This window comes from Trachurus japonicus, chromosome 21, assembly GCF_045865225.1.
Source record: "Trachurus japonicus isolate A0001 chromosome 21, Traja_1.0".
Taxonomy (NCBI): Eukaryota; Metazoa; Chordata; class Actinopteri; order Carangiformes; family Carangidae; genus Trachurus; species Trachurus japonicus.
Window position 1 is genome coordinate 19,171,929 of NC_140927.1, and position 24,280 is coordinate 19,196,208.

A 24,280-nucleotide genomic window follows, 5' to 3' on the forward strand; every position below is an offset into this window, starting at 1 on the left:
CACAGATTGCACATTTGAATCACAAATTATAAAGCATGCTGTAAATCAATATTAACCACACTCTCATTTGGAAAAGATGCACACAACACATTTCTTTTGAGTTACTCTCCCTGCGGCTTACATATCGATACTCAGGGGGGAAAACAAATCTGCAAACGGAACAGAATAATTAACTCACAATGCAAATCATGTTGCTCCAGTTATCTCAAATAAAATGACACGACTATGACAAACACTGACTGAACTTGATACACTGCCTCCATTTGAACCTGTGTGTTGCCATGACATGATTTGTCGACTGACTGGGTAAAAGGAACAAAGAGGATCAATACATGAAATTAATTGTAAAAATTGATTTTCTCTGTCTCTCTCTCTCTCTCTCTCTCTCTCTTGTGCCACTTCAAGTGTAGCAATTGCCTTTGTTAACTTGGGCATGTGATGAAAGGTGTTTAATCAACTGCTGTGTGGGTATTGACTTGTGTGAGATTTCTGCATTTCTCAGCCCGTCCTTGGCGGTTGAGCCTGGTGATGAGATCTGTTACAGTGATGTCATTGTGGTAGCTTGCTGTTACAGATAGGCCTCATGTGTTTTGTTTACTATTGGTTGCTGATGTGCCTGGAGCTCTTTTCTTGGATTCAGTATCACTCAGGGAATATAATGATGTCTCACATTAATTCATAGTCTGTGCACACTGAGTGGTGACAATGTGGTGGAGTTACAGATTTACAGTTTTGGATGCCATCAGATGGGAAGTCTTTGTGTTCCTGTCCCCTCTATCAGCGGGTGTTTAACAGTTGAACAGCAGGTGTTGAGAGTCTGAAATTAATAATAGATATACACTTTTACATATGCAACACCATTAGGGACAATAATTATGAGCTCTCTCTTAGCACTCTCTTATTTCCGTGATTAAAACAAATCAACAGTGCCTTAAGGTTAGTGCCAGATGAGCCATTGTTTAATTTATAGAAACACACTCAAAATGTGTACAAACTGAAATTAGACTTCATGATTCTTGCACTTTTGTTCTATAGTAGTGACATTAGCAGTGCTGGTATATGCTGCCTTCATCTCTGTGACCTCATCTTCTCTTTTGTTTGAGTGTTCACAACAAAAGCCGCTTGTCTTCTCTGATCTGGGTGGCCCCTCATCAATGGCGTGAAGAGCGCGTCCACCTGCGCCTTAATGCATCAAAGATACTCAAGTGTTTGATCGGCATGCGAGGTCTTCCTTCGGGAGCATGCAGGCTGAAAACTGATCCCGGTCTGTTATCTTTTTGAGATGCCTTTCGTCAGATCATGTGACAGAAACTCACATTTCTGCAGCCCGGGAAGTGAAGCTGGTGTTAGGTGACGGGATAAGAATAACAGAGTTGACTACGTTGTTGTTTTAAGTACTAGTTCATGTCTGTAAGTTACCAGTAACCTCAAAATCGGTCAAATGGACAATATGAAGACTGAGGGCACCTTACTGGAGGGAAAATGTTTTGTTATGTGCATTCCCTCTGGGCCAGTTAATCCACACAAAGGCCTAAAGACATGTTGCTAATGGTAACTCATGGTAAATATAGGTGTGTTAATGTTGTGACGTGAGTTAGAGATGAAATCCGGTCATATGTACATGCCCTGTTTCTCTTTTAGCTTTATAGTGTGAGTCTACAACTGGCGGAGGCTTTTCCCAGTCAATGAAAGCATGGCTTTGGACGGATACATGTCCCACAGGCTGCAGGAGACATCAAGACCGCACACAGACAGACAGTATGTTTCCTACACTGCACAATATAAACCAACCCCTGCCCCCCTCCATGGCTGTAATAAGCCAACAAATTAAGCCATTATACTGTTTTTAAGGTACACAGACATCCGTGCTTAAGTATTTTAAGAGTAGCAAGGGATCTCTCACCCCAAGTTACATTGTGTGTCTGAGACCACCAGGGAAATGATTGCACATCCATGTTATCGCTAGTGAGCTGCGGGTGTATTTGTATGTGATACAGCTGTACATTTGTCCACATTATTGCAGTCGGCGTGTTCTCACTAAAAAAAAGTTGCGTTTTTATGAAAGACAAGGGAAAATGTCTCTGGTGGGAACTTTTAAGGCGATTTCATGATCTCCATCATCGTTAGGGAACATGTCTGCTGTTCAGGATGTGCTAATACGGGCACATTAACGGTTTCAGCAGTGAGTGAGGCACGGGTCAAACTATTTGGCATCATGTGTGCTTGGCCTCAGGCAGGATGGCAACTTAAGCCAAATCTAATGATGGTGTGTAAGTTTGTGTTTTTACTCCCCCCCTCTGCATACAGTTTAAGAGCAACACCTATAAAACTTCATTATTCTGCTGCTGCTGTAATGGGGTTCAGGGAAGTACTCCATGAGCTGACAAAAGCAGGAGTGTCTTATAAACCCTGGAGGGTACTTTCTAATTAAACACTCACTCCTTAACTCCAACAAGGATTTCAAGCTTTTCCTACATGTCATATTTTCTCCATACCTGAGGCTACGGGATGATGCCAGAAGTTGGGAGTCCATCTTGAGGAATTTAGTCAGGATGGTTTTAATAGTTTTCCATGTAGAATTGTTTTTCCAAGCTACTGTTAAACTGGGAGGCGAGAGCTGAAGGCAGAGGGCTTCCCTGGGATGTTGGCAAGCTTCACCGTGGCCATATGTGAGGGCTTGATACAGAAACCTGTCTACTCTACATTTTTTGATGAGTTCTGCCATCAGAGGATGGCATACATCACAATAACCAGATGTGTATGCGGCTTTGTTGATGAACACAAAAGCTGGTACACGGCCAGAGAAATGAGTGGGAAAATGAAAATGAGGAAGAAAGCAAATGAATCTACACAAATAGGAAGGCGAGTAATATATGAGTATAAGCATACATAGTATTTGCACATCACAAGCTATGTCTAAAATAGCCCTGATGGTATGGTATGTTGTGTATCTCTTAAAGTATTATATTATTACATACTAGAAAGACTGCAAAAATGAGGTGTTGGTTGAAAGGTGCATTATGGAAAATGTAGGAGTTGTTTGTGAAGCTATAAATCTATACTACAGAAAAGCCAGATCACCTCAGCTGTTTGGATTTTACCTAATCCTCCTGCACTGTTTCTCCCCCCTATCTTTTGAAGTATCAACTCTAATTATGTCTAAATCAAAACACTCATCTGTTTACTGATTATATGTATGGGAAAGCGGTTTAATAAGACACAATAAACTAGATTAATAGCTATAATTAAGTCCGAGAATAGAGACTTAAATGACTAACACTGGACAAGATGGTCACCTCACAAATAATAGACTGTAGATTAGTCTGCACAACAAGGTGCTGGATTGAACACCCAATAAACACCTGTCTGTTTCTATTTATACTGCATCTTATTCCATTACAAGTGCTGATTATCTCACAAGCTGCGACTGTGACTATGATTTCCATCCATACACCTTTTTTTTTCTTCCTCCTTGAAGGGCCTGTTCGCTGCACAACCTGCTCCAGGCTCGGACAGTGTGCGGGACTAATGCAGCAGTCTACCTGCTTTAACGCTCCTCTTGTCTGTCAATCACCGCGGCATCCTCCAATCACAGGGCACGTGAGCCCCGTGGCTCCTCCCCAGTGTATAATTGAAGTTTCTTTAGTTTCTCCAGCGGAGCCTGCGCGCAGTAGTGTCCGATCCGTGGAGGGATTAAAATACACAACCGCGGGACCATGTTTTCCAGGAGCCTGAACGTGTGTGTGACCCTGTGTTTGTGGATTACGGCGTTAACGAGCCCGGGAAGTGTGTCCGCGAGGAAGCAGGACGACTCATTCTTTACTGCCAGTATTTACCGAGCAAGATGCGCCTCGAGATGCCTCAGTCTGCACATCACTCGTATCTCTGCTTTTTTCAAGCACTCTCAGGTACGAGCATGTGGTCACAGTCCGCTCAAACTCCCGGCAAAAAAAGAGAGAGAGAGAAAAAAAAGCTTTTGCACAACCTCGGTGTTGTGTCATGTCATAAATGAAAATTTGCCAGCCGATGCTTCCTCAGACATAAGTCAAACCTGTTTCTCCTGAGCCCATTGTGAGCAGACAGGAGCAGGTCACTATAATGTTGTTGGGGACACTTTGTTTTGTTTTCTATCAGGAACGATCACAGATGAAGTCGTTTGCTGTTATTGTCATTAAATATAAAAGGCACCAGTTGCAGATAATAAGCATCCACTATATGAGGATCTGAGTTGCTTGCAAAGTTGCCTCATATACTAGGAGGATATATGACTGGTCGTCTGTGTATGGATTCAATATACATAACACAATGCAGTTTTCTTGTGGCTGAGAGATAATGATGCCTTTTTTTTTTTATTGGAGACAGTTTCCATTCATTACATGTTGTTTACTGGAAAATTAGAGGACTGCCTCTGTTGGTGCAAATGTGATGGGCTTAACTCTCATAGTGCTGCTGTTGTGTCTGTACTCCTCTCAGATGATAGGACCCCACTCACTGCTTTACTGTATGTGCCCACAGTGACAATTTCACCCCCTCCCTTCAGAGTAGCCTATGTTGTGATGCAGAGCTTGTCTGAAGCTGCTCGAAGTTATCTGTATTCTTTGGCTGATTTGGTTTGCGGTGTCAGAATTTGTTTTTCACCCTCCACTAGACACACTGTTCTCCCCCAGGACTCCCCAACCAAAAAGAAAAAGAAAAGAACCGGTCACTGATCCTTCTCCTCTCTGCTTCTTTTCACCAGCTATCTATCTGGTGACCAGCCTTTATACTCACTTCATTTGCATTTGCAAGGCTTGACTTTTCCTAAGGTACTTTAATGAATTCCTAATTGTCAGGAAACATTGTGGAGTGAGGTAAATTTGTAATTAGGTCTAATGAATCAACAGAGTGCGTTGCTTGTTTCTTTGTCCCCAATTAACTTTACTTTGAAAGCACTTATTGATCTAGTGCAGTGGCTCTTAATGCAGTTCCTCCATGGGACACAGAGACCTACTGCGGTCAATTCTTGCATTTTTATTAGGGGATAATATACACCTGGGGTGGAGGATGAATGCGGTGAAGTGTAATAAAAGGGGGAAAAAATAGTAGTGCTGTGCATCCAAAGGGTACAGATTGAAAACAGTGTTTCTTAAAGTACAACTTGGCAGTGGCAGGGATTTGTTTTGAGAAGAATCCAAGAATATATTACTGCCCAGGGTTGCAAAGTTGGGGAATTATATTAGTCACCGACTCACTGTGAAGTCAAATAACTGATGGAAGTCTCACCTCTAATGAACAGCTAATAGTCGATATAATTGACTGCAGAGCCACAGAGTCTGAGGCAGCTTTATTCAGAAAGGAAGGGGGGGTTCAGAGGGAGGTATTTGTCTAAAGAGAGGGGCATTTTTTATGTTTGGTGATAAGCAAGGTTGCTTCGGCAAGCCTGTGGGTCTAAGAATAGAAGGCAATTGATAATCTGCAAGGACTGTCTAATGCACTGTGTTCTCAACAGTCCTTTCAGGTGAAAGGGGGTGGTGTTGGTGGGTTGGGGAGTGTGTGTGGGGGGGTCTGGTCAGCTGCAAAAACATATGGCTGTCCTTCCACCCCCTGCCCTCTACCCCCTGGCCCTGCCAATAAATGCCAGCATCACACCTCATAGGCATGCAGAGGATACATAGTGAGCTACCGATGCTGCTGCTGCTGCTGCTGCTCCCGGGTCACCTTCCTGCTAAACGCTGGCTCCCAATTGCGTTAAATGTGATAAGCTTTAATGTACTGTTGCCACAACGCTGGAGCATGCTCAGTCAGCACAGCCTACAGGTGGATCTGCTTCCCCTGCCAGATCTTATTACAGCATGGGGCCAACAGGCCACTTGGAGCTCCACTCCGGTGATTGAGACGACAGACCTTTCAATTCAAGTTGGACATCCTTCAGGGGTCATTTAATACTCGATAGGAAAACCAAGACATACAACACTTTCCACTTTAATGGAAATGAAATGCCTGGGCTGTATGTCAAAGCTGTGACTTTTGCCTACTGTTTCTCAATATTTTACTGCTTGTACTCCGTATCTAGTAATCTATACGGACCACTACTTATGTTGGTAATGGTACAAGAGACAAATTGTCCTCTTAACACATTTTGCAGCTGGAATTGAAGACTCTGTTATTCATATCAGCTTTAATTTGATCATTCTGTGAGCACTGGAATGATACTGTGAGAATTTGGCACTTGCAGATGTTACGAACACCCACGTGTCTTTGAATCGCAGGACGAATCAGACACTTTTGTTTTAATTGTCGCAATTATGAATTAGTGTGAAATGGAAACAAGCATGCAGTTAGAGCGTTGGGAAACACATGGGTAGTCTGTTGGTTGTCAGATTTATAGCGACTCTAGATTTATTGTTGTAATAGTATTTCCAAATACAGATTTATTGACATTTTACTCCACTTTTGGGGAACTTGTCACCCTAATATAATAGACTGAGGGGAACACCCAACCATAAATATTAGCCTCGGACACTCTAAAATATTAAGAGCGAACTGGGAGCCCTGTGCAATTATGTATTCTGAAAGCATCAGCCTTGTAGTGGATTATTTATGTGGTGAACTGTGAAGCCAAAAACAAGGTGTGTCCATGAGGTCTTGTTATTACATTCAAAGCAATAAAAATCTAACATTTTAAATTCAGTCATTCATTTCTAATGTGCCGCGCAGTAAAGTCTAAGCATCTTGCTTGAGAGATTTGTGTTTTAAAGCTAAAGGGAAGAAAAAACATTGGAAAGTAGTTTTTCCGTGTCCCCTTGTTTTCGCCTTTGATATTAAATAGCTCGCAGTGGAATCAAAACCCCGGTCAGTGTGCGTCTCATGTGTAGAGTTTTTCATTAGTGAAGACAGAGGATGAATAGAGGTCTATGTAGCTTGGCCTCACCTCTCTGTAAATGCTTTTAAACCATGACAGTCCTGTGTGTAAATCTCGGCCCCCGGGTGCCGCTGCACCACCCTGAGCTATACCTCATTTGACAAACACCCTTCACTCCTAAGTGGACACAACTTTACATCAGTGTAGAATGAGATCTCTGAAGCGCCCTTTTATGTTATGTTCCGAACACATTAGCTCACTTTCAGATCCCCTGTCAAATAATTCATATAAAGTGAATAATTGATGAGCATAATGACCACAGCCCTCACACCCACTCGAGTCAACGCTTAAATCTTGAGGCCTTTTTATTTTAGTGCTGCATGTGTGCCTTTGAGGGGGAGTTATTTTGGTGTTGCCCGAGGACCCCTGAGCTGTCAAAGGACAGACAGAGACACCCGTCTCTCCTTTGAAGTCCTATCTCCTGTTAACTTGGCCAGAAATGTACAAGGTCTCATAGACACAGCGACATTTCCCAGTAGCTCAGTGTTGGAAAACATATAGGTAGGATTAAATGCAATTCAGAAACACTTCAAAGATGTAAACTGAGATCCATTTAATCCAAATGAGGGACTCACAGGAAACAAAAGATTACCTCTTTTTTTTCCAAAGGTGGAATTCTATCCTCAAAGATAAAAGGTTTTTTTTGTTCATGTTCTCTTCAGTTGTCTAGACAATACAACACGCCCCTGGCCACCTGCTCTGCCTTCTCAGCTGACAACAGCCATAATGTAGCTCTGTGATAAATCCCCTGTTTACATGACTCTGCCAGTGTCACTAGTAAAGCGGGCGAGTTTGCAGCAGCATTCGTGGACCACTGTCTGGCCCCTTCTCCTCGACCCTATAGTAGCGCAGGAGGATATCTGGAAAGCATTCATTCACTGGAGTCCTTGACGGTCCTCAGCACTGCATAATGTTCAGACTGCGGAGGAATGTCATGGTGAGTCAAAGGGATGAAATCCTGACCTATAATTATTCCCCCGTTGGTCCCTGACATGGTGGGGTCAGGCCTGGACAGCTGGGGCAACATCCTGCTGAGCTTCTCTGCTCTATGGATGCTGTCACACTGCAAAATTAGCTCCTCTGTGGATCTGGCCCTGTCGCCGTTGATGGATGGGCGAAGAAAGCTGTCAAAAACAGGATTGATGATTTAGGACGTGGTCTAGAGTTGTGACAATTTGTATAAATTATCTCGAGGCTTTGCCTGCCAGTATAAATGTCAAGGTTTTTTTTTTTTAACAGGGTGTCACTAACAGCGGGTTTGGCTTGCTTGAACTGATCATTTTTTAGAGGTGAGAAAACTCTACAAGGAATTTAATCTTACGATGCAGTGCGAAATGATGTACTGGTGGGGAATATTTCATTTTTTAATCAGTGCTTGGACAAACAGGGGTGAAGGTGTTCTCATTTCGCACAGCGGGACAGAAAACTCGCTGATGCACAGTGAACTCGGCAAAGTTGGTGCTCACTTCAACTTCATTTGGCAACAAAATGAAACAACCATTCCTCCGCTCCTCAGCTACTCATATATTTTTCATCCTTATCTACAGTTTTCAGTTGAGGAGATTCTCTGAAGACATGGACATACAATCATGGATTCCTTTGAAGCCATTTGACCATTATCCTTGACACTAAAAGCACAGCACTTACTGGTACTGGATGTCAAATTAAACCCTTTAATGATAAGTTCTCTCCTAAGGTCTCATGGGAAATTTCTTCTGGATTACATTGTGGGAAAAGGCTTTGAACTTGACATTGAACTTAAGCAGACTTTTTTTTTGTGCCTGCAGACCCCTAAAGTTTTGGCTGTATCCTACAGCTTCATTAGTTTCATATCGAGGCACAGAAAGTATCCAAAACTGAAACTCAGATCTAGGTCACCGACTGGAATGAATTCCGTTTAATGTCACTCTAAACTCAGAGCCTCCACTCAAAAGTATTTGCATTTGTTGTCACAGTTGTCAGCAGCGATGATGAACCTAGCCGACCCAGCTGGCCTTAGCTATACACAACTTTTTTTTTCTCTTTTGGCTCCTTTCAGTGCATTGTTTTGGTTTCACAACCCACAGCCTTATTGATTTGTTTCACACTCACCACTCTCATAGCAGCTTTCAGTTATTGGAGACATAAAACATCTAGAAGATGAATAAAGTCAATGTTTGACTTATATTCATCAAATGGCCAAAACCTTGACTCCTGCTAACATCGCGTCATATCATCTGGATGCATGAATAGCCAGGCTGCTAACAAGTTTTTTCAAAGGTCGTGATATGTCAGTGTTGTGTTTGCAGCATTGACTCTCCTCATGGGTGGCCAGAAAAGTCAGTTTTTTGCAGCCTTAAAACATTGACCTAAATGGCCCCTTTTGTTATAAACAGCACATTCACACATTTTGTCTCTTTCATGTGGATGAGCCGCTCGTTTATTGTGAAGCACTAACCTTGCTCTTGCCATCCAAGCCCAATTACGTTTGCAGCGAATGACAACATAATTCTTTGGCCCCTAATGGAATGCAGGAAATGGCCACTTGCACAAGCCATTTACCCCCACTGGTCCTTCGCTCAACAACTCTCCGTATTTACACATTGAGGACTTATAAACACGCAGCACTATTAGGACCAAATGTTTGCCTCGGTCGGAGCGCAGAAGGTGACACTTCTGCTGCGGCAATTAGAGGAAATTGGCAGTATCTGCAGTTCATGTAGTAGTGCTGACATCAGTTCCCGCCTCTATGACCTCAGGGACGTCTGTGGAGAGATCAAACAGGTCCACTGAAAAGCTGAGGTCACCATGCTCTGCTGAAACTGACCAGAGGTTTTTAACTCAGGCCTCCGGAGCTGCTGACCCTTCTTTCCTGCTTAGGTTACAAGCACTCAGCACGTGAAACTGACTCAAAGTCAGTCTTTGAAATGTATCTGCTGTTAGCATTATTTGTTAATCAAAAAAGGTCATGACTGGAGGAGAGTGGTATTGAGATGTACTGTGATGAGAGAGGGTTTGGTTGGAGCGACATGAACTGGTTGTAAATATATTTTCTATGATATGTGAGATGATTGATGATTTTTTTTTCTCCCCCCTTTTCTCCCTAACAGAATAATGGATCCTTGGTGTGGTGCCAGAATCACAAGCAGTGCTCCAAGGTAGTGTGGTTTCACTTCTTTCATGAACAAGATGCATGCCTCATACATGCCTCATTATTAGAGGATAACACAACATAAAGTGCATGAGTCACGACAGGACTAGTTTTGTCTCGCCTGCAGAAATTGCTCAGAGGGCCGCCGACTACCGAGAAAGACTTTTCTTTTCAGCTCGTCCTCACTTTGATAGCTCCTGCTTTCATTGTGACTCATTTTGCTCTTGTAAACAGGTACAATTATATACATCTAAAAGTAACCCGGAGAGCTTAAACAGCTGTCGGTTTATGAAAGTAAAACATGATTGTTTTTGTTTCACAGACTTGTGATTTGGAATTTCTGCAGGGTGCATTACGGTACACCTCCCGCGGCGCTTGTTTGCGTTTCATGCCCTGTCCCGAAGAGGGGGTGATACAAAGCTGGTGTTGACAGCTCTTCTGAAAAGATGGTGCTGACATATTCTATCAGACTCTCCTGGAGCTGCTGACAAGGCCCTCAGACATGTGCTGTATAGACTGTAGTGAGAAAACACTGTTGGAGCTGAAATAAGAAGGATGATACGCTAGTAGAGCCCAGTCCAAGCAGCAATCTGAACAATGCTCTCTGTAGCTGTCAGGGGCTCTCACCTCCTCACAAACAGACCGTGAAACCAGGATTCAATGCAGTTAGCCCATGAGGACTCAAAATAGGACATATACAACACAGACTCACAGGAGGATGGGATTCCCTTTCATGAACACTGCGTGTCTGTTGGTTCTTCCTCCTCTGCTGGGTTTTCCTCAGAGCTATAAAATCGTGTTATAGTAAAATACAGGAAGCGACAACAAATTAGACAAAATGCTTGGCTATATTTATTGGCCTTTCTCAAAAGTTGTAATTACAGAGGAATGCACGCTGGGAAGTTGGGCAAACCTCCATTTTGTATTGATGGAGATTAATTGGAATTTTAGGACAATGCAAAGTGGTTGATTTTTTATTTTTCTCTCTCTTTGATGCAGTGCTTACTTAACACAGCCTCACGTTTGGTGTACATATTAATCACAATCAGTGTCTTGTATCAACTTCCTTGCAGAAATGACCCTTTGTGTTTTGATTTTTAAATTCCCTCTTCTTTTCTTTGAATTTCAAATTGTTTCCTTGGCTGTTTGCATGTGCCCAGGATACAACAGAGCTATTGTGCTTTGTACTTTTCTACTACATGTGCAGATGGAGCCTATAGGTCAGTTTTCCTGACACTTTCTGGCACATGTTTACAACATGGTGCTTTGTCACATCAATGAATGAATGAATGTGACCTAACCTCTTGAAATTGAACACCATGTGTTAATTAAACAATCTGAAAGTGACTAACTGGCTCTTAAAGAAAATATAAATTGAGAAGAAACATGCTCTTCAAGATGTTAGATAATCTGCGATGCGTTTGTATGTTTGAGTTTTATGTATACGCTCTCAGGAAGGCAAACCTCCTTTGTCTTCACCATAATGCTGTGAAACCTCCTTTCCACTGTGATGGCCAACATCGGCTCTTGGCACTAGTCGCTCCCCAGTCATTCAGCAGAGTTTTATGTTTGAATAAGGCTTTTGCTGGCTGTGAGTCTAAGCACAGCATACTGTTTTCATAATCAACCAGCTACCACTGCTGAAACTCAAATGTCCAAAAACCCTTTAATGGACTCCCTTTTTTTCTCCCTGCTATAACAAGCTTGTCAGTTAGCACTTCTTTATCCCACTTGTAGGCTGTAAATAAATGAGCTGGATTCCATGTTAAAATAATGATATGCTTGTTTTACAGCTGTACAACTTCCAAATAGTTTCAAGGGCCCTCTGAATTGAATTAATTTTTATCGTAGCCTAGGTTTCGGTTCAGGCATTCAGGACGCAGGATGGGAACACAAGCGCTGAAGCTTAATTTGAAGCCAGAAGTCAATATTTTGGAAGCAAACATCACCCACACTTCAGATCCACATCAGTGACTCGAGTGCACACTTAGGGCCTGTTTGTAGTGTGTCAAAACACAGCGCTATTGTGGCCACTCGAACAATTGTACCAAATGGGCCCATGCTGTACAGTGATTTCCTGTGAATAGCTCTACAGCCGCTGATTAGCCTCTTCACTTCATGAACAGCACACAGTCAAACAGAGAGACAAAGGAAGTGGCTCCCGGGGAGTGCGTTAGGGCAAGAAGGCCTGTCCACCCCAGGGCTCTGTTAAAGAGCCACTGAGAGCTCCCCTGCCTGTCAAGAAAATGCGAGGAGCGGTCTGCCTAATAATTTAGACAAAGATGCGGTGACCCCGTCCATCTGTCCACGTTTTGGAAAATCAAAGCGACCCTCCGTTTTCCATTTGTGATGAGAAAGTCACGCCGGTCATTTCGTATGCAGTGTCCAGAGTCGGCCCCCGCTCTCAGTGTCCCCATTGTCATGGTAATTAACCTGCTTGCCCTCTCTCTCCGGAGCAGAGCGCGGTGGCATTTGGAGAGCCGGGGAGTCATTATCATGCCATAACAGTGGACCGGCAGACAAACTCCATTCAGCAGGGAGACGCCAGGAGAACAGACAGCAGGCATTTCTATGAGCTATTGTCATTTTGTCTCCCTACAGTTAAGAGCTTCCCACTTGAGAGTTTGGATGTGTTCCCTGAAAGTTTGAGAAAAAAAAAAAGACTCCAGGGTGTTCTCTTCTCGCTGGTGAAAAGAATATAGATTTTGCGCATATGCATGGGAGAGTGTGCTGGAGCCGCCAAAGAGCTTTCCACATTCAGAGCGTGGCTGATATTAGCAGGGTTTGCTCCCCCCCCACCCCCCACCCCCCATGGGTGTGATCCAAGCTCCAAATCAAATGCTAGGATTGACTTAAGGCAGCTGAATGCCGGTCTGCAACAAAGCGGTGCGCTTCATTACTCAAACTAACTCTCAGGGAAGGAAGCGAGGAGAGGACATGTGCACCATGCCTGGATAAAGTTGGCCTGCGGTGAGTCACTGGAAAATGTCCATCGCTCATAATTCCTGAGGAAGACAGTGTAATATTTTTTCATTTAAGCACCCTGAATATCCTGGACGTTTATTAAATTCAGTATACTTTCCCCTTCACTGAGACTGATCTCTCAATTAATCAGAGGGAGTGGGGATCACTTAGCTGAAAGGAATTAAAGCACGCGTTGGTAATATAACATCTTTTAGCGATGGGATGCTGACTTCACCCAACATTTCTCCAAGGAGGCAAACTCCCTGCACTTTATTTATCAAGGGTTTTGCAGAGAGGAAAAGAGAACATTGTCTAGGTCACCATTTGACGGCAATGAGTCGTGCATGTCTTTCATAGACGGCTCGCATGTCCCAGGTGGCTCTTTTGAGCGCTGCTTCCTACCAATCACACCCTGAGCCGCACATACCAGCGCCAGAGAAAAGAAGTGTTTGCTCTTTTGGATTACATGCGCCTTCGTCTTCACATGTTGGGAGCTTTGGGAGTTTTTTTTTTCTTTTTGCTTGAATAACAATCACTGGAATGCTACTATGTCTCATTCAAAAGTGTCTTTCAAAGCCCACTGTCAAACTTCCCCCCATCCTCACCCCAGCCCCTTTTCCCCTCCACATTTCCAACCCCCCACCTAATCCCATGTTTTCTCACGCCAAAACGAAATGGTCAAACTTCACCATCTCCTCTTTTTCGGAAAGCACCAATCTTAATTAAAAAAAGAAGCCATTATAATAACAGCACATACTTTCTCATCACTTTTCCATGAGGGCTTTAAGAGCGTGTCAGCGCGGTTTACAAGGCTTTTGTGAGGCCATCTTTCTCTTTGGCGGGGAGGTAGTATATCTTTAAGGCTCACTGAAAAGATGTGATGAAGTGGGTGCTGGTTGGTAGTTTACGGCTGGGCATGGCTGGGGCTGTTAGGTGCTTAGACAGACTTCAAAGCACCTTTTGGTCATGTTGAGGCCAGACGTTCGTCTCACCTCCCCAGTGTTAGCCACATTACCAGCACCGACACCTCAAAGCAAAGCTGGACTAGAAATCAATCTGTCAAGTGGGCAGTGTCTGGATTGCCTGTCAGTGGGGCTGTTAAGCAGAGTGTAAAATGGGAGAGACAATCCCAGCAGCCAGTGTGACTATTGATTTTCTTATTTTATATATATGAAAGAAGAGAAGTCTGAGGTGTTTGGGATCCTGTAAAGAGACATCTCTGGAGTTTCTCTGAAGCCTCTTTCTTCTTTTATTTTATCTAGTTTGAGGCAGTGCGACTGTGAGGTTGTGAGTCTATGTGTGTGTGTGTGTGTGTGTGTGTGTGTGTGGGTGGCGGAGGAGTGTGAAGCAGGGCTGGTCAGTCCCAGCAGGAAGGACCTGATCTGGACATGGTTGTTAAGTTTCATTGGCTAAAGGGGGGGTCGCTTCATTGGCTGCTATCTGTGGAGCTCATTATTCACATGGTGGGTGGCAGAGAAGGAAAACCCCCCACAGCAAAAAAACCCCCCAAAAAACCCAAAGACGTGGCCACAGGAGAGCAGGAGAAGAGGCGGTGGAACTGCGGTTTAGACTTCTTCTTCAGCAGTGAAAACTCACATCTAAAGCTGCTGTCTGTTCAATACCTGAGTGGTGGTGGTGATGAGCACTCCAGGAAATCATCCACAAACAAACACAAACAAACACACAGTCCCTATCATACATACACCCAACCTGTGATTTTTTAAAAGGTTGCTAGCCATTTATTTTCCAGGATAATCGACCTCTCACAGATAGCCCCGACGTGTCCTCCCTGTCAGAAGGGATTTCATTTTCTTGAAGGATTAATGTAATCAAAGCTGCTGTGAAATCCTCTTTTAGCAATAATGACCAGTCACACAGCGACAATCTGCTGTCATCCAAAGTGTTTATTCTCATTCTGAGCATGTATTGGCTGACTAACACCGATAACAACATACCTAGGTACAACATCAACCGTCTCGTCCCGCCTTGGGCCGCCGCCGCCGCCGTGTCCAGAGGTGCTGAAATGAGAAGCAGACTCAGCGGCTTCATCCGTCCTCTGTGCTAATATGTCGTTACCGAACTGATCATCAGTCACATTGAGGAAAGGGAGATTAGAATGTAAGAATCTTAAAGCTGATGTACTTAGTAGATGTGGGCTTATCAATTTATTCCGGCTCGTCTCAAAGCTGCTGCAGATAAATCCCATAGATTGTATGTGACAGTTTCAGGACGACCGAAAACCAGAATGTGTGTCAAAGAAACAGCGATTGACCGATGTCTCAGCATTTGGTTGTTTTCAGTGGAGTAATTTATACACCCGCTCTCCAGACTGAACTTATATCAAACATCTTTTTCTCCTTTTTTTTGGTTTATTCCCTGTGGCAATGTAAAAATGTAAATCCCAAACTCTAACCGGTTAGGTTTGCCCCTTTCTTTGTAAAGTCTTTGTTCGCCGCTTTTGAAATGCACATAAAAGAGAGATGAAACATCACCTGAAGCAAGTAGAATACATTATTGTCACTCTTACAGTGCACGCACAAATTTTTCTATCTGTATGTATTACAATTGAAATGTGATACTTAAAGGGACCAGTGGTTGTTGGGGCCTGTTTGGTGGAAGCTGGAGAGGGCAAGTAGGATTAGTGAATTTGAAGTGTTTCTGAGACTCAAATAAACAAGTGGAGATAGTGCTGGAATGTGACTGCAGCACGGGATTAGCACGGCTTTCCTCCTCCTTCACCAGGCGTGTCATGTTTTAGAGGTTGTTGGCCTACATTGAGACCGATTCTCCAGGTCTCATTTCATCTGAGATGAGGAGGGATTGGGACCGCCTGAGTGGCGAATTGTAGAAAAACAAGCCAACATGGCTGACGTCCTTTTATCTTGTTTACTATCTGCTCAGTCTGCCATGACTGACACTGCTGTGGCACGAAACACATTTTTCATCATCTGCGTCTGGGAAAAAAAAAAAAAAAAAACGTGAGTTCATTATTGTTGCTGTAAATCAGCTTTACCGACGGTTCTGAATAAATATCTTTGGCAGCGAGGAAGTGTTTTATCATGTGATCTGCTCTGCTCCTGTGCATCTGTCATCATAACGTTATTCAGTGTGATGGAGTGGGAGTATATACAGTAAATCAAGCGTCGGGCAGATCTGATTTGGGGTTGAGAACTGCAGGGGAGGGTTTGGCTTTCCCATGCCACGTCACTGGCCTCTTTATCACCGATCTGACCCCACATGATGGATACATCCTGTTGTGTCTAATTGTCATGAAATGTAAACTGAGCCCAGAGGTAGGTGATAACTGAGGCTCTGGTTACAGCCACTGTAATTTTCACTCTTGTCACTGCAGAGCAAAAACAATGTGAGATGGCAGAGGACGTGTAAGAGAAGGAGAGTCGGGCATTGGTGTGTGTATGTGTGTGTGTGTCTGGGTGAGGAGGAGGAGGAGGGGAGGCAGGGTGTCTGGGTGAAACTTCAGAGTCATTAAGTATTAAGTGAACTGCTATTGCATTCCACAGCAGACAAAGCACAATTCTAGCTAAGCTGTGTGGGCTTTTTGCTCATAAATAAGGCAGGCACCTCTGATTGTGGGGTAAATGTATAATTCATGCACTGCCCCTCCTGCTCTTTTTCTCCTCACTTTCTGCCAAGCTATTCCTTTTCAGCTCTTTGTTGTTTGCGCCCTCAACTGCATTTAAATTAATAATTAAAGTGATGCTCTAAGAAATGTCTGTGATACCACCTGCTAGGTTACTCACCGTCTCCGAGTCGCGGATTTGAGAAACAAAATAGAGAGTCGGGGAGCCGTATACATTTCAGTTCACCCCACCGGAGCTGGAGTTCTACTGTGTTTTAGTTGGTTGTAAATATGAAGGAATTATGACACTGGCAGCGTTAAGCTCTCCGGGCTGTAAAACATGTGGAGATTTGGAAAAATATGTCACCGCTTATATGAGGGAAATTTGAGGATGTCTGTATTTTTATCAATTAGGACAGTTATTATTTATTACACTTAGAAAAAGTCTCACATTCTGGCCCTTCTGTTTTTTAATCAAAACTGCATTAGAATATCTCCAGCAGTGTATCCAGCCTTGACAGAGGTGATAAACAGATTCGGGGTTGATGAGGATCTATTGCACCTTAATGATGAATTTCCATATAGTTTCGCTCCATGCACTTCCAAGACCTCAGCACCAGGAGCAAAGGAAGTGCCAGAGCAGCAACATGCTGTAATTGTTGTCTCCTCTAGCTCTGAATACATGTGGGTTTCCTGTTAGTTTGCAGCGGAGAGGAAAACCCCACAGCAGCCACTGTGGTGTAAGCTTACTTGTGAAATATCAAACCCAACATCTTTTTTTTTTGCATATTTTAAAACACACACAGTTTTTCTTTTCTTTTTTTTTGTCCTCCCTGAAACAATCAACGTTTACCTATTCCACCAGCATTCACACAAAAACTAAATCCACTTCTCATCCATCTCCATCTCTGATGAGTTATACACGTGGTATTTACAGACTGATCAGAAAAGCTTGTATTTAGGAGCACTTGTGCGAGCTTGCTGTGTATTCAGTTGCAGACTCACGTCTCGAGCACGCCATGTTTCTTTTTGATCTACCTGATCCACCCCACTGTCTGCTCCGCACACACCTGTGCTGATTTACGGCGGTGCAGGAATGTAAAGCGCAGTATCTAATGAACTTAACACACTATAAGGTCACGATGGGTTGAGTTAAATACTGTCTAGACTTCATAGCTTTTTCGGGACACAGATATCTTCTTCCTGATTTACTCGCTGTGTTTTTACAATCCTTTGAAACTTAATGGCCTGTCAGAGACCTATTGGAAAGTCTTGCTAGCATATGATTTTACACTCACCCTGCCGGTTGATGAAATATATTTCAGCCTGACAAACCTGTAATGAGAGTCTCAGTGTGCATTCGCTGAAAGGCAACTGTGCTGCTCATGCTACATATTTTTATTCTCAAAAAATAGACTTGAATATGACTTTTGAGTTGAATTCTGTAAGGCAGCTTGAAGTAGAGCATGTCCCATGAATGAGAATGAGGGAGAAAACAGGAAACCATCAAGAGTAATGGTCCTCATTGTGGCTTCCCTCTGAGGACCGGTGGTGAGAAAGGAGAACAGGTGACAGACAGAGGACAGAGTGGAGTCATGTCCACAAAAAGTAAAAAAGAAAATTCAGATTGTTCTCAAAATGTCAGTCATCCACGATGAAATGCCAAAAGAACAGAAAAAAACACAATACAATCTCCTCTTTTCTTTTATGTCTACTGGAGATTTTCAGACCATGAAATGACACAGTACTGCAGCGTGAAAAGAAGAGGGGCTGAATGTATATTATTTAAACTGTTGTTGATGATACTTGGTGTTCACAACTGAATGATTAATAATAGTCGACTACTCTCCAGTTGCAGAATTTCAGATGTGTTTTCTGATGGCAATCGCATGAATGTCTTTGGGTTTTTACATGGTTGAAATTGAGCTGTTCTAATCCCCCCCTTGGGCTGTGGGAAATTATAAAAGGCTTTTTTGTAGAAAATAATCAGCATATTGATCAGTAGTGAGATGGATAATCATTAGATGCAGTTCTACGTTTAAGTTTAACTTGGTCTCTTCTATTTTTCTTCTGTCATTGTGCCTGAACTCTCGACACAGGTGCAGCTGTTGACGCACATCTGTGTTCTGTTCTAATAAATAGATTCACACAAGTACAGTATAAAGTGGATTTGATTCTTTGTGCTGTGTAGCTTTGAGCTGACAGTTTTCTGCTCATATGCGGTTCGGTAACCGACGGTGGCAGCATTTCAAAAAGACACCAAACTCTCAGGTGAATCATAAGAAGCAAAAGATGAGCAACGGCACTGAAGAAATTCTTGTTGTTTTTTTAAACGACAGAAGTATGTGGGGGTGTCATGACTTTCTTGAAGTCTCCCACGTCAGTAGTGTTTCTTTTCCGCGTCTCATCTCAGCCACACTAGGTTGAGAAAGCCAACCGTTGCCTTAATGTGGCACCCCAGTGCTGGGCCAATAAGGGTCTGACTCAAAATCTGGGATATGACTATCACAGGGACTTAAATCACTTATGTAATACCCATCAACTTCTGCTGTTACTGTTAATTGATATAAAACAATTAAACAACCTCATTAATCCCTGCATTCTGTTATTGCAACAGTCAAGATAACCATTTAGAGATTCCAGTGCAAAACTGATTTCAAATTCATGTTTCTGACATTCTTTCTTTTGGTCTAAATTGCATAAATGACAGAGTGTGAGGAAAGATCTGGCTGAGGCATATTCAGGGACACTATTACCCAATGTTAACTGAACCCTATTTTAAACTTAAATGCTGTCTCCAAAACCTCTCTTGAGATGCTCGACTTTTACACTTTTTACTCTCTGTGATTGACACTTTCCATTAAATGACTAGTTTGCACTGACATGCACAGATTGTGTTATACCAGACAGAAAACACGTGGCAGTAACTTCACCTGTATTGCGTGGTTGGCTGTAGTCTGGGAATACACATTGGATAAAGTTGGGGGTCACTGAAACATGGCCTCATAACTTTTTCTGGCTAGTGAGAAAGTGCCTTGGCCATGTTTGTGAAAGATATATCACATGATAAAAAAAAAAAATTCTTTGTCTGTGCTGCAACACGAGCCTGCCGTTTTCAAATTTATCTACTTTGGAAGGAGTTTTGGAAAACATCCATTTTCTCAGTATGAACACGTTGGCTTTGGGGAGATGGAAAGGCAAAGCGGGGGGAAAAAGATGAGTTTTAAATTTTATGTGGATTAGAGTGGACGTGGTCTGAGGGTGAAGGAGAAGGGAAAAGCGACGGATGGAGAAATGAGAGCCGGGAGGAGATAAGAACTTAGAGGGAACTTGGGGGGGGGGGGGCGAAGGCGAGACGATAGCCAAATAAAAGTGAAATAGAGTGAGAAGAGAGTGAGTACGTGGAGCGAGTGGCCTTTTTTAATAGAGAAGAGAGCCACAGCCCGACGAGCTCCTAGATGGGTCGATAGATACTACCAGAGAGCTGCGAGCAGCCGGAATAATTGAGTCTGGTCATCGTGCGAGTGTGAAAAGCGCCAGGGCAGCAGAAAATAGCAATAACTCAATGAGATTGGGGGTGAGATTTACAGTGTGAGTGTGATCAACAACACAGATTCCACCATGTCTGTCTCAGAGGAGCGGAGGGCTGCGACTCCTGAGGTGCAGCAAAGGCACCTTGTAAAATATCTGTTGGCACCTCCCGGGCTTAACGCTAACTGTCAGTGCTGCGATCGATGCACTCAGCTGCCCGATGTCATGAGTTTTTGGGAGAGGGGTGAGAAAACGTAAAGAAAAAAAAAAAAAAAAAGGCCATGTAGATATAGGTGCTCACATGTTTTGGTGTGTGATTTTTGCATAATATGCTAAAATGAATTTACAAAACAGCAGGATCAGTCATAAATGTCTCTCACGTCTCCCTGTGACCGTGTATGTAAATATGTCCGGGGCAATATGTGGAAAATGTCATCAGTATCAGTATGAACTGCGGCCTTTCTTTTATTTTGTATACACGGTGCTGTTGCTGAGCCCGAGGCGCTCCCGACTGGTAGCAGTTCATGCTTCATTAACTAAAACAAAACAATTGCGTGACATTTTATATATACGCACTTTTTCATAGTTTGTTATTCCAGTCACTCACTCGAGTCGGGGAGCATTTTTCACGATGGGTGGAAATAACCAACGCTCCTATGATGGATAAAGGCTGTTCTATTCACTGCGACCCCCCGACCCCCCCAAAAAAATCTTTCACTTCCCACCACCCCCATCTTTACCCATGCCCCCCCCCCCCATGTACCACCCCACCAACCCCCTCCCAGCCATGACAAACTGAAGATGGGCTGTGGCATTGGCTGCCATTCAGCCCAACTCTCTCATCGGCCCCACAGAATGCCTTTCAGAGTCCCCCAGAGTAACAACTGCTGCGTTTTATTACGGCGTGAAATGGGGAGTGAAAGACCGCTGTGGATGTTCCTACTTAACCATGCAGAATGTGTCACTATTGGGTTGGAAGATAAGAGGACAAAGGGGTGGAAATCAGCCGCTTTTGTTAACACTAACAGCCCGAGTCCATAGAAACAACCCTGTGCTCTTGTTTACATCTCTCAGCGAAAGCATTTTGTGTCTTTCTAGGTGAAATTTGTACCAGAAATATGTTAACAGCGCACTGGATAATTACATGCATTCCTTCCGCTATTCAAACAGATGGTAGCTGTGTTGCCAGCATGAGAGATTTGCTTGAGGGAGACCCAGACATTGGCACCCAAACCGAGCTGATACACTGTCCAGCTCAATTATGTTCTCCACTCCTGCTCCATGGTGTGTTTTCCCAGATTAGATCTCAAGAAGTCAAACACTAGCATTGCTATTGGCGGCGCAAAGATGTGCAAATGTTTGAGGGCTCCAAGCCTCCTGGGATCCCACTAATACTCTGTGTTAGACCGCAGATATCTCCGAGCTTGTTCCCATTGATTAAAAAAGAGTGTGTAGTTTATACACGCAGGTGGTTTTGTGTATGGTTTGTAAATGGTTTTGCTTTTATTATTTTGTTGTAATTAGCTCCTGATTGGTATAATTCTCTCTTACCAAAGTCCTATGTAACATGCTTTTAAAATTGCAGCATATAAAATCTCGGAGTACATGATTGGATGATGAGGGTGCGTATTTGTACCACCACCTTTAAACTACCATCACCCCCAAAGGGAAAAAGAAAAACATTGCACAACCTCATAGAAAATCTGTTATGGCACTTTTCCCAAGCATGTTTTTTGGCAGCATCAGCGCTATGGTTTAGATTGAGCACCAAACTGTGTAAATAGGAATCAAGCACTTGATTGATGAGAGCACCTTTGTAATTATATCCCGCCGTCCTATTTGCTTTGGCAAGGCATCTGTCATCGGCCCTCCTCTTCCACTGCTTAAATGTCAGGTTGTGGGTGTGGCCGGGGGGAGACGATGACAGACTGTCGGTTTCCAGCACACCTGCAGGGAGCTATCACTGCCTCCACTCAAATGCTTATCTTTTTCAAGGTGCCATTCATGGTATTCCTGCTGATCAAGCAAAAGTAACTGTCTTGGTAACATTTTTTATGCACTTCCTGGTACAATTTAGATAGTTTGGAACTTTTGCCCTGAAGAAAAATGAAAAAAAAAAAAAACTGGGACTGTGAGGGTGAGACAACACTGAACACACAGCCAGCATTCTGATCTGTGTTGCAATATCCTCAGTACACAATGTGCTGTGTTAATTCATGCTGCTTGGCACGCAAGCCCGAGCATCTCAAGGTAACGATGATTCTATTTTCTCTCGTGTAGTTGTGATTGTGTTGAAACTGAAGAGAGAGAGAAGAAAAAAAAAGATTCGTCCTCAGGAAAAACCAATGGAATGCATTCAGTCCGTGCACACAAGATCCCTCAATGAGTAAAATGAGCTTGATCCCCGGGCTTATGTGTGTATGTTCAGTGATTTGTAGGAGGGATTTGGGGGGCTTTAACATGTGCGTCTACTGGCAGAATGTCCTTTAGACGCTGCTGCAGCACACACACTTGCCTTAAGACCTCATTGTTCCCGCACGGTGCTCGAGTGAGGCCGGGATGCTGAGGGTTGCCGCAGCTACTGCCCCGTCTGCTCCGCAGGCTCTTGCTCTCAGCGGACACAATTGAGAACAGAATTAATGATATAAGGTCACCGTATTATTAATAACAGATGATGATGAAACTCGCGCATCCTCTCCAGACGGTGAGGCAGGACTTGGACAGTGCACTCGAGATCATATGTCATCTTAAATCTCTGAGGTGTTACAGCGGTTTCACCTGATCAGCTCCATGGAAACCACATTAGTTTCTTTTGGAGCTCTCATCTGTCATAACAACTTTTCTCCCTCAAACGTCTCACATTTTTTTCCCCCCTTTCTAACACATATTTTTTATATCACTGGAGTGATATCTATATTGCTGTGAAGTAATTAAAAAAACACCCTTCTATCCAAGCTCCTCCGCCCTCTGCGCTGAAGAGCCGGTTGTTAAACACTCAGCACACTGTCCACTCGGGGATCACGGTTGCCTGAGATGAGGCTGGGCGATCCAGAGAGAGAGAAAGAGAGCCCAAGCTCCGGTGTAATTGAGCGCTGGCAGGCGTGTGCATGGTCCTGATTGCAGCATGCTCCTCCAGAAGCGAGGTTTATGTTTCATCATGCGCCCGTCCACTGCACTCCATAAAAAGCAAATAAACTTTTCACTGGCAATGGCATAATAATGACAGAGCTGGCTAATGAGTGAATTAAACTGCAGTCCTGGCCTCCCGGACTGAGAGGTGAAATTTCTTACATCATCTTTATGTCAAACGCAGTCTACAGTAGGTGCCCTCATTTAACCACTTGTCTCTACTGTACCTTACATAACACCGCAGATTGGCCGCATCATCTTTTTTTTCTTCCCCAAGTTAGTAAGTCCCTTATTCCGGTTTAACGCGTGTGTGTGTATCCGCCGATGCTGATGATCTCCATATATCTACTCTACCACATCTCCCCCGTGGTCACTGACCGACATATTGGACTGTCCAGGATGATGAATGAAGGTGGAGGTGCTGAAAGTGCTCTGCTGCGACTTGTCTCGGTGCTGTGGCCGGTGCAGGAGACTGAATTAAATGCAGTTGAATAAGTGACTTTGGCAGGTTTCTGGTTGGTGTGGTTTTGGGGCTGCTCCCAGTGCAGCACAGAAGCAGCCTGGCAGCGGTTTGTCTGTTTTGACTGAACTTGCTCTTCTCTTTCACACCAGCGCATGAGACCCCAGCTCATTTCGGTCCCATTTGAACACATTCCCTTTCCCCCGCGGCAGCATCTGCCTAATTCTGTTGGACATACATGGACTTTTGTGTTATATCACATTGGTTTTTTATTGAGGTTGATTCAGTCAGCGGTGAGTTGTTGTATTTACAGCAAGGGGAGTTTGACTAGATTGGTAAACTTTCATTTAAAAGTTTTATCATCCCATTATGTTTGGCAAAAAGACTCTGAGCTGCACTCACACTGAGGCTTTTTCTTTTATCCCTTGCCTATGCCAGACATTCAGTAAATTTGTTCCACGTGTTTCCAAAAAAAGGAAAAAAAAAGGGAATCCCAAGAACATTAAACCAAGTGTATCATTTATTAAGCACTCTCTGTTCAGTGTAGCAGAGAGAGGGGCGTTTAGTGCCAGTGCCAGAGTGTAT

General features: G+C 43.5%; 1 protein-coding gene across 2 annotated transcripts in view; it reads left to right on the top strand.

Moving 5' to 3' along the window:
• The first annotated feature begins 3,554 nt into the window (after positions 1-3,554).
• The window catches only part of anos1 (anosmin 1), a 44,308-nt gene continuing 23,582 nt past the window's right edge, over positions 3,555-24,280 (top strand). The window contains exons 1-2 of one of the 2 annotated variants that reach the window (XM_085766157.1): positions 3,555-3,908; positions 9,991-10,038. In XM_085766157.1, the coding sequence (XP_085622283.1) occupies positions 3,717-3,908; positions 9,991-10,038 (240 nt within the window). In that variant the 5' untranslated portion in view covers positions 3,555-3,716. The remainder of the gene's footprint in view (positions 3,909-9,990; positions 10,039-24,280) is intronic. The other variant, XM_085766156.1, reaches the window with a different exon arrangement.